Here is a 12315-nt window from a genome sequence, read left to right as displayed (position 1 = left end):
TATAATTGAATGAACGATTTTTATTAATAGCAATATATTCATAAGACAAGACAGTGCAAAACACAATATCAATTAAGCACACATTTTATTAAAACATCATTAGTGTCAGCAGAATTTTATTTATAAGGATGAAAGTCATGTAAATCATTATTTACTAATTCAATTTCAATCAGTAGAATTTTATCAGATTAATTTATGAAAATTAAAAAGTAATAAAATAACTAACCTAGCCAAAAATATTTTTATTTTGTAATAGATAAGTTCAATCAAAATCATTCTTTTGCATTTTTGAAAATAAATTAATAAAGTGTATCATTGTTTTGAACAGTATATAGTACTTAATAATGAGTGATTAACATTTATAATAATTCTTATTATACTGGAACATCTTAGAATTAATCAAAAAAATTGTTTATAGGGATTTTAAAGGCAATAACTAAATATGAGAAATACCATAACTACAAAAAAACAAAACATTAAATAAAGATTATTAAATAATTTTGTTAAACCCTTTCTACATATATAAAAAAAATTAAGAATGTGAACATCAAAAATATTAGCATGTTGAAATTTTTTAAGCTGCTGTTTAATATTTGAATTTGTAACTAGTAAAATTTCAACAAAAAAATAAAATATTATTGATCTAATTATCTAGACCCGGGGTTTCCAACAACTGAAATACGTTCCTGCATCATTGTCTAAAGTTGTTTCAGATAGGACTGGTAAGGTATATAATGGAGTTTAAGAAAGATAAAAATTTGTAATATGTTACGTTACTTAATGTGAAGTTTGGAATTGCTTATCTTTAAATACTTTAAAAATAAATAAATGTATAATTTCAAAACAAGTAAATTTTCTTAAATACGATATCAGATAGCTTAGCAGGCCAGTTCAAAAAACTTGACATGGAGAATTGTAAGTTGGAGACCCCTGATATATACTGTATTCAAAGCTAAATTCAAAATTTGAAAAAAAAAAAACCATTTAAAATGTGTATGGGCAGTATTTAATAATCTGAGTATAAATATTCAAAATAATTGTGTTTTTATTATATATAATGGAGTAGTTGCATTAATTTGCACTTTTTTTTATTTCCATTTTAATTATTCAATCTTATTGAATAATATATATGAACTAAAACTTTGACTGGATAATATATTTTAAAATGCCAGAAACATGATAGAATATTTCGAATATATTTTGTATACTTATTTGTATATTGATATTATTAGCAATGTCAAATATTATGAAAAAATTGTAATACAAGACCAAACAAAATTAACTAGTAATGATTTTTATTTTAATGTAATCAAATTTGTCAGAAAATAAAATATCAACATACCACACGCCTTTACCAATTTCAAAGTGTGATTGTGTTACTAATTAAAGAACTGTACAAATAATGAAAATTAACTATAAAAATTGAATGTGAGTTCTTAAGGTATCAAAAAAAAATAACAACATAAAATCAATAATTTCCCAAGATAACAATTGAAAAAATGTGAGTTCAAATCTTAGAATAATATTCATAATAATAATATATATAAGGCAATTTAGTACAAATATTACAAATATTTTTGAGGAAAAATCAAGAGTTTCACACTTTTTTCTACCTATTGTTATAATTTATCACAAATATATATTTCCAAACACTGTACAAAATATTAGAAGAATTATTTATAAACATGGTTCTAATAAAAATAAAAATAGTTATGGAAAATTATATAATTATTAAAACCAATAATTGTATTTAATTATTGAATCAGAACAGAATGTCAGAATGCACAACAAAAATATTAATAAGTAAATTAATAAAAATTATTAATGACTTTTTAAAATCTGACAACTTTAAACTCCCTGTCTTTATACCAATATAAAATAATAATCAAACAAATTAATAAATACATATTTGCCAAATTTAAAATAAAGTGTTAATAGCATGGATGTGCAGCAAAAAGCTAAGAAAAAATGCTAAAAATAGAACATAAACATTAATCACAATACCTTGCTTTTTCTTTGAAAAATGAGTTGATAGGTATCGACGACACGAACAAATTGGCGACAAACATTCAGATAATACGTTAGTTAAAATAAAAATAAAAATAAAAAGCCTCAGTATAATAAATATGAAACAAATAATTAACAATAGCTAACTGTAATTAATTGCATAAATAAATTGTACAAAACATCCCTTTAAAACCATAAATGCATTGTCACTTTTGGTTGTGTCAAAATTTGAAAATGTCACTAATAAACAATCATTTATGTTTTAAATAAATTTGTTTTATAATAATATAATTTTATAATTACCGAAAAAATATATTTTAAGAACAGTAAAAGCTATCAATGTTTTTAATGACTTGTTTCATATTAGACAAAAAAAAATCAATAATATAATGCCCAAAGAAGTAATATTCAGTGAAAAATAAAATATCAGAACATACATTTTAAACTATACCATAAAAACACATAACCCCTAACACATTTATTAATTTGTTACTTGTTTATTAAGTTTAAAAGTTAATCTTGAACTAAAAGAAAAAATTTAATTTGGAAAAAAAATTTATATTACAACTAAAAAACTAACATTTAATTAAAATAAATTGTAGTTTTCTATTTATATTAAAATTTATTTATTAGTATTCGTATTCTATTTCAAAAATGAATAGAATTATTCAGATTAATTAATTCAATTTAAATGTTTAATTCATATATTTTACAGTAGATGGTAAACTTGTTTTTTTTTTTAATTTTGTAGTTACTTAACATTAATCAATTGTTTTATACTAAAATTTAACTTTATGTCATTGAAAATTAAAAATTACATAAGTTAAAAAAATGTCTTATCTGCTATAGCTTAAAATTCAAGTTATATAAATCTATTTTAGTTATTCCCTGTCGTAGACAGAAACTTAAATCGAACTATAATATTACTCAATTAAATAACCAGAAATTAATCATTATATAGCTTTTAAATATAAAATTGGTTTTAACAACAGGTTTTTTTATTCTTTTAATTTAAAAATATTAAACAAACTACCTTTAATTCATTAAACATTATAAAAAAAACAAACAATGTTAATAATTATTTTTTATACATAATAATAATAATGAGAGTTAACAATGAGTTTGTGTAAAGCAGTGTTAGGCAATTAATAACTTAGCTTTTATACACATTGTATAAAAGATTTATAAATTAATGCATCATGCATTTAAATGATATGAAAAAAAAAAATTATAACAAAGGAAGGAACCTTATTTATATTCATAGCACAAACCCAAAATTAAAGCAATTCACTAACATACCTCTTCTGAACTGCCCTTCAAAATTTCATTTTCTTCTGGTACATTATAGTCACGATGAGGTGATTGTCTTCGTATTCCATTCCTCTCTAAGGCCTAACCATGTTGTAATAAGACAAAAACAAAGCCCACATAAAGCATTAAGAAATGACAGAATTATAAGAATTAAGTTTTAAAAAAAAAAAAAAATGTTAAATATGGTTTTTATGAATTGTAATTATTATCATAATAAACATTCCTTTTTAAAAAGAAACAAATTGTGATAATATTTACATTACATAAGAGAATTGAGCCATTTTAAAATTAGTACCAATGTTATTGTGTTGACATAATACTGTCAGTGTTATGTATTCACAAAATCAAATACTTAATCAAGGTTATACATTTTAAATACATAAAAACAAAATTATTAGAATCTCTAACAATATATCTTGTGATGAAAATGTCAGTAATAATTTCTCTTTGAATGCATGGACCACAAAAGGTATTAAATCCACAATTTGCACACAGCATAATTATTTTAGAGCTACGTATTAATGGGCAATAATTTTATTTTTTACTTAGAGAGTATTGAGTTAATAATATTATTTTAAACATAAATTTTACTTAAAAGATGTTATTTTTTTTTTTTACCTTTAAGTTTTTACTATTATCGAGTTAAGAAATTATTATAACAATCTCAATAAATAAATAGTAATATAAATAACATTTTAAAAAGCTAACCAATTTTCACGCTTAATTGTAATTCTAAAAAGCAAATGATACACTCCAATGAGGTTTAAAAAGTAATTGTCTTTTAGTTATTAACACATATATACAAAATATATAAACAGATATCTTTACTTTTTTTCAACTCAAACATAAGCACAACAAAATTACTTAAGCCTAAGCTAACACATTTCTTAATGACCAATTTACAATAAGAAAATATTATATTAAATTACTAATTTAGCAAGTTAAATGCAATTTAATAAATATTTATATACTTTTATATACATTTTACAGGGACAATTGTTTTAGTTTAAGTCAAGTAATATTACTGTTAAAATACATTTTAAACTCGTTGGTACAAAATGTTTCAATAGACTTCATGTCATAAAATTAATTTAATGTTTTTAATATATTATTTAATTATGTTATAAAAATTGTATCTAGGGTATCTAGATTATATGGATAAAAATAACATAGTAAATATTTTATAAATTAACAAACTATAAAACAAACATCTTACCTTGTGACCATTCTGGACTTTTTCATTCAAGTGAGAATCACTATTTATATCAGATGGATGGACAACAAGAAACAAATAAATTAGAATTCCAGAAGAAATAATAAATATTCCAGGAACAATAAATGATAATCCCCAATTTGATTCAACATACAAACTGGCAAGTAAAGTACCAATGATATTTCCAATTGATGTGTGAGAGTTCCAAATACCAAATATAAACCCTATAACACCATAGACATTGATATAAATATAACAACAATAACAATTTATAATAATTGGTGCTTATTTTTAAGTTAACCTCGGTTTCCTTTTCCAAACCAATTGCCCATTGCAGTTACAACACCCGGCCATCCAGTAGTTTGACAAATACCACCAAATATCTAAATATTTAACATATAGTACATTATAATATAAATATTTATATCCAATTTAACTACAATAATTTCAGTACAATACCTGAACTCCAATAAAATACCACATGGAATGTATATTGTAATAATGAGCTAATCCAAACATTGAGCAAGCTGTACCAGATAAAAGCATTCCAATAGTGAGGAAAATTCGTATGTTGACACGTTCCGCAATTATACCACTAAAATAAAATCATTATTGTACTTAGATATATGTGCCTACGTCGTTATACAACTATTACAACATTATTTTACAATTAAGTATTATGAAACTAATAAAATAAGAAACCATCTACCTATATCAAATAGATATATTAGTTCTTAATTAAAATTTATTAATTTTTTAAAACAAAGAACAGTTAATAATAATAATAGATATATTTTTTCTATATATTTTATTCAACACTATAAAACTTGGTTATATTAATTATAGCCAATATTTACACTAATTGTAATACTTATTTACCTAAAAAACATTGCTATCCCATAGGAAAAAAGGAATGCTGAATCCAATGTTCCAAACAAAGCGTTGTGGTGTTCAGCATCTGTAAATATTTCAATGAGTGAAGAAAACAACAACAGTGAGTTAAACTAATATACATGTATTATTATAAACCTTATTTATACTGAACAATATTCAAAATATGATAATTCCAGATAAGGTACCATCAATTAATGTAACTTACTAAATGGTGCCCAGTTACACCAATCGGGATCTGTGTTGTTAATAGGAGCAGGGGTAGTAACTTCAGAACAGTTTTGATACAACACAATTTTAACAACACTAATGGGTTTTCGAGATGCATGATAGGCTGCATATGTGATGAATGTCAAAATGAGAACACTATATTTGTACCTAAAACCAATTAAAACAGATAAAATAATTAGATAGTTCATATATATAAATTAAACATAATTTATAATTTTATAATAGAAGATAAATTATAAAAAATATTATTCAAATGTTAATTAGGTAACTATAACCAGAACTAAAACTATCAGAAAAAAAAATGTCTAACACAAATATAATATTAACAACAACAATATGTCATTCTGAATTTTGAAGAAAGTAGAACAAATTTAGATTTCACATCTAAATATTCATATTTTTATTATTTAGAGTACTTATATTTTAATCTTTACAAATATCTAAAAATATTAGAGGCAATTGAAATTATTTAATCTACTTAAAACTAAAACAATCAATCCACTTTTAACATTGCAATACATTGCTCAATATATTTGTTGATTATCACTGATCACTTTATAACAAACTGACAATATTAAATATTACCCACAGATAAATTATAATAATACTATTGTAAGTGATTGCTGTTTATTTTAGCCTTTAGGAAATATCAATAACAATCTATATCTTGATTTGCAAATTGTTTATAACCAAGGTAAGTAGGTACTTAATTAACTAGTTACAAATGAATAAAAAGTAGAAATTAAATATGTTTTGAAAAGTATCATAAAGAAGTATAAATACAATAGATAAATATTTTTTAAGAACTAAAGATTAGCACCTACCTATTTAAGTTTAAAAATATTACTAGAAAGCTAATAATACAAGTTGAAACTAAACTCTAATCAAGTTAAGGTCGCTAAATATTTTATTTTATTGACAATACCACTTAATTATTCATCATCAAAGAAATTACTATGATTACAAAATACCTATACAAATATTTAAATACATAACAGTACAAAAATAATCCTTTAATATTATGTTTGAATACAGTATCTTTGAATACAGAATTAAAAAATTAACTGATAAACAAATTAATAAACGGATCGTTTTAAAATAATCAGGATAAATTTAGTAATTCCATATGGTAAGTATACCTAACATAATTATTTAACTATTAATTATTCATATGATCACTATAAATATTAATGTTTAATAGTCCACCAAAAAAAACTATTTACTACAAATTAAATTTTGTTCGATATTGAAATATTACAAAATACTTTTTACTTCATCTTACCTAACATTAAACAGAATCTTAAAAAAAAATTATAGATACCGCTTAATATCTAGGTACACTGGTTTATAATTTTTTTTTAGATGTATTCTACTTAATACATTTTGTATTTTAATATAATGAATATTAATGTATCATATATTAGTATAATAATATACTTCATATAAATGCAAGTTTTATTAAGATAATTAAAATGATTATACTATAAATGTCATAGGCGAAAATCCATTAAAACTTCAGGGGGGCTAACATTATTAACATCAATGTAAGCTAGGGGGCTTCGATCCTACAAAACTAATAAAGGAGGGGGCTTGACGGGTTAGGCCCCCTTAAGCCCTCCTCCGATTTCCACCAATGTGTAAATTTCTAGAATTTGATCTAAACAAACTACCTAATTAATTACACAAACAAAACTCATTGTTGATTTTATATTATACAAACATAACTCAATAGCCTATCAAAATAATTAATATGCAATTAAAATAGTTAAGAAATTAATTAAGGTAATTGTTTAACTAATGTGTAATACAAATGTTAAATTAACATGATGATAATTAAAAGATGGGGAAATCTTTTCATTGAACTCCTAATGATTTAATGATATATATTTATATATTTAGGTATTCATAAAATATAACTTAACTTTGGACAATACAATTAATACTATACATGAATGCAACTATTTAAGAATCATCTGTTTAAAATATTATATAGGTATGATTGAATATTTATGAAATCAAAAGCAAATTTTTAATCCTAATAATAATTAGTATGATAAAAAACCAGAAATTTATTTTTTATGAAGGAAAATAATTATGTTATTGAATTTATATAGTCAGTGTGATACTTATAAAGGTCATAATCTTTATCTTTGTCCTTTGGCTTACTCCAAATGTATGACCCATATTTACATAAAAAAGTGAAGCCTAAAAGAATATCTATGATGGAGAATTTAAAACTTAAATACTAATTCATTAAAGCACTATTTGAGAACTAATAGGAACTTAGTATTCCGGACCTAACTATATACTATGTATTAAATGACTGATATTTTCTTTAACAGATTATTGAATGTAATTAACAAAATATGTTATGTATTAGATTTAGGAATATAGGGTTTAATTTACTAATGGTTAACAGTTACCTAGTAAGAAAAATAATACAATTAGGTACCATAATATTGTATACAGTAGATAGCTCAGTAGACAGCTAAATATATTTTTAAACTTTTGAGTTTATAACAATATTTGGCTGACTGTATACCTATTTTATGTACCTATATAAATCATAAAAAAAAATATTTTAATAAATTCATAAGGTAAAATATTTTTAATAATGTGTTTTATATTAAATTGGTCTATTAATATTTAATAGCAAGGTAAAATAAAAACATTTGTTAAGTTAAATAGTCTCAGGTCATTCCAGTAGAATTAATGATCTACAAGGTTAGATATAATAGGTAGCAGGTACGTATCAACTGTTTATACCAGTAAATAATAATGTGTTTAACCTACCTACACAATTCAAACACAACTTTGTTGTGTTTAAGTTTGCAGTAAATCAGAAAATAATATAGGTAACTCTAAATGCTTAAACTTTATTCTAGCTCAAAAGAAAGTACTAATAGGTACCTACCTACATATATTTTTTTTAATAAATTAAATAACTAAGTATAGAAGACACATAAATTGTATTTAAGGGAGTTGGAGTCAATGTATTTTTAATACAAAAACATGCCTCGTAGAAAAATCAGTGATAAACATTTGATTGAGCATTTGATATAGTTAGATTTGAGATTTCGATAAATATAATATTTTAATTTGAAATATGATAACTTTATGCTGGTTGCATTGGATTTTAAAAAGTTTTAATAAGGGTTTAAATAGTCACAATTTTTAGAGTACCTATTTTGAATTATGATTTTCTGCCATTATAAACAATTAAATAAATTAAAAATGAGTCCATCGGTGTCACCTAAAAAATTGTTCTTTGTTCAAATAAAATAAAAATTATCAAAATCACACAAGGTATTCAACGAGGCATGACTATTTTAATGGTTGTAATAGTTTGATATTATTTTTAACCTACGGTACCAATGTTATAATCTCGGTTATATGGTGGTCACGCAACCTATAAATTGCTTAACTTTTATTTCTTAATAAATATCAGAATCCAACACCCTTAAACTTAAATATAAAATTAATCCCGTAATCTAAATTCAAGTTAATGCAACCTACTTATTCTAAAAATATAACTAACTAAATATCTAGGTAGGTAATAAATATTGGTGTAGTGGAAATGATGTGCTGTGAAATAGGTAGGTACCTACACACAAACACATATAAGCGAACACTTTAAGGTACCGAACTTATACCTAACATGTTTCATAAGAATTTTCCAATAGTAATTAAAAAAACCTTCCCAAAAACCATTATTTCAACTAAAGAGCATAGGTAGTATGAGCATTGATTAAATATACAATATTAATAAGTATATTTAATCAATGGTATGAGGTGTGTCAACTTAAACAATACAATAGGGTTTCTAGTTTTTTAAATGTGTTGGATAATATTTTTAGACATGGGCGATGTTATTACTGGTAGAACACAATCGTAATTATCTACTAGTCCCAAACAGCTATCGGGAATGTCTGTATTAGGATACTTTTGGTATACTCACAAATTTTCACGGTCGACGATCCGGGTGAGGCGGGGAAACTTGTCGGCAATCTTTTGCAGAATCTGTACGCCATATGGGACGGAGTTGGTTGGTGACGACATGACGGCGGACGGATGATTCGTCTTGTTGGTGATGCGTGTGGTGCGAAGTTTCAATACGCCAGAGTGGAGGAACGTAAAGTCAAAGGCTTTTCGGCTCTAATGAGAAACGTTCGGGTGCCGACTACAATAAACGGAAAACATTGCTGTAGGAACTGAATTGAGCGGACGACGAGGACGTGGACGGCGGTTGCATGTCGAAAAATGCGTTTATTTTTGTTAAAGTAAATAACCTATTTATTTCTAACTACAAGCTGTCGGCGTCGGTGAGCAGGTAGGTGAATAATAGACTTGAGCTCGAAGGCGACGAGGGAGGGGAAGAAGAAAGGGAGGAGCGCGAAAAACGAAAAACTAAAATTTAAACGAAAAAAAAAAAAAAAACTGAAACGGAGCCGAACCGGTCGACGACTGTTTATTGTATCATACTATCATCGCCGTCGTGTGAGAACCACGAGTTATCAGCGGCGGCCGTATCAGTAGTCAGCGGCGATTGTGGCAACGGCAGTTGTACCGGCCGCGATGTAGAAGTAGTTGTGGCGGCGGCGGCGGCGGCGTGTGGTAATAGTGACGGCCGTAGACTGCACGCGCGAACGGGCGGAAGGCCGGAAAAATAAATCAAAAAAATCAAATCTTTTGGCGCTGCGCTCGCAAATGATAATAATATAATTAAATACTATTAGTGTGCCTATTATATAAACATATCATGTACAGGCAGATAGGAGAGGCATTAAAATATAAAATTAATTTAACAATATTAAGTAGGTAGGTAGGTATGCGCCAAGATCGGCGGCGGATCATAATAATCCAACCACTGTACGCCGAGCGCGTTACGCGCGATATTATAATCTATATCATGATATATTTATATAATTATATAATAATTATTTAATGTGTCCGTGTAAAAATGTAAAAACTATTAATATGTATACGATATATAAGGTACAACGTACAAAAATAACAAATAATATACGTGTATATTATTACGATATATGCGCAGGTATCGGTGACGGCGTGTGTTAAGTAGACGACTAGGTACCTATAATAATATTATATTATCTAACTATTCTAGCAGTTGCCTGTTATATAATAGGTATATTAGTAAGTACCTACATACATTTTGAAAGATGAATGTTTTTTTTTATTTCAAAAACAATATGTAGGGAAATAATTATTGTACAGCTACTATTAATTGGACGATAGCGAACGATTCAACGTGTATTATACTAGGTACCTATGTATTACGCGCTACGAATATATTATGGCAATAAAAGTATGAATGATAGTACCTATACTATAATAATATAATATTTTAATAATGCCGATTATGACACTAAAAATTAATTATAAATTATAATCATAGATGATAAAATTATTATATATAACGCATAATTTAAATAACTACGCGACTATGGGTACCTAATATTAATCAATTATTATCCGTCATTACTCATTATAAAATAAAAACAATACTATACATTATAATATAATATTATTATACGTTTTAGGCAAGTGCGTTGTAAAAGGCTATATATTAAAATATTTTCGATTTCGCGGCGGCCAACTGCAAAAGTAGGAAATTGAAGAAAAAACCCGACAGTAATAATAATAGGTAAATAATAAAAAAAATAACAATATAATAGGTAATAATAAATAATAATATAATAATAATTATTGTTATTACGATTAATGCGGCGGCGGCTGCGGCGGCGGCGGCGGCGGCGGCTGCTGCTGCTGCTGCTGCTGCTGCAACTGTTGTCGGATCGACGGCACGGCCGCGGTGAACGAGCGCCAATTGGAAAATGATACGGAACGCGTGTCGCTTCTTTTTAATTTCTTATTTTTCCCTCTTATAGCGCGCTGCTTCCCCCCGCGCGACCGCCCACCGCCGCGCGATCACGTTCAAATCGCGCGCGCACCGACGCCGCTACGGGCGCGCGCGATCCGCTCGAACAGTCACACTTTAACGCTGGCGGCAGAATAAAACACGTACAGGGTGGTCGTTTTGTCTGCGTGTGGTTTGACTTGGTTTGAGCGGACGCTCTTCGTCACTTTTTTATGTTAGAATAGACCTATTAATATTATGCATCTGTCACACGCACTATTCAGCGAACTTGAAAAAATATCGTCAAACCAAAAATTGTACAATAATCAATCGTTTCGGTTTACTTAATTACCTATAAGTAAATAGATTCTGTGCCAATCCTATATGGTTATATTACAACTTATCACGTTAGGTCAGACGTTTTATAATTTCTTTTTTGCCATTTCGCATCATTTCTGACTCTCCGAACATGTTTTTACTTTTAATACTCCAGTATACCTACTCGAGAACCTTCTCTATATAATATATTATATATAGTAATAATATATTATATACTTACAAGAACTCCTAATAAAAAAAATATAACCGCTACGACGCTACCTACATATGATTGTCAGTTCAATGTTACCGTGGATGAGAATGCAAATATATTACCTATATTGGTGTAACAGTGTATGGAAATTATCAAATGAATCACTGACAATTGCCATGGATGACCGCCGACAGGACGTGAAATGAACACCCTGTAGATTGGTATGTACAACGATATTATATAGATACCTAT

At 26.6% G+C, this 12315-nt stretch overlaps 1 protein-coding gene across 5 annotated transcripts in view; it reads right to left on the bottom strand.

Moving 5' to 3' along the window:
• Positions 1–11535, bottom strand: part of LOC100165070 (glucose-6-phosphate exchanger SLC37A2) — a 17930-nt gene extending 6395 nt beyond the window's left edge. For 2 of the 5 annotated variants that reach the window (XM_008183909.3, XM_008183910.3), the window contains exons 1-7: positions 11391–11534; positions 9612–10287; positions 5631–5800; positions 5411–5489; positions 4991–5126; positions 4833–4914; positions 4535–4755 (exon numbers count right to left, since the gene is read on the bottom strand). In XM_008183909.3, coding sequence (XP_008182131.1) covers positions 4535–4755; positions 4833–4914; positions 4991–5126; positions 5411–5489; positions 5631–5800; positions 9612–9712 — 789 coding nt within the window. In that variant the 5' untranslated portion in view covers positions 9713–10287; positions 11391–11534. Of the gene's footprint in view, positions 1–3306; positions 3400–4534; positions 4756–4832; positions 4915–4990; positions 5127–5410; positions 5490–5630; positions 5801–9611; positions 10288–11390 lie in introns of all 5 variants that reach the window. The other 3 variants (XM_016803662.2, XM_008183908.3, XM_016803663.2) reach the window with 3 other exon arrangements.
• Positions 11536–12315: the final 780 nt, after the last annotated feature.

The sequence above is a fragment of the Acyrthosiphon pisum genome, chromosome X (assembly GCF_005508785.2).
Source record: "Acyrthosiphon pisum isolate AL4f chromosome X, pea_aphid_22Mar2018_4r6ur, whole genome shotgun sequence".
NCBI classification, from domain to species: Eukaryota; Metazoa; Arthropoda; class Insecta; order Hemiptera; family Aphididae; genus Acyrthosiphon; species Acyrthosiphon pisum.
Note: the sequence above shows the minus strand (reverse complement) of the source record. Positions and strands in the feature narration are given on the sequence as shown.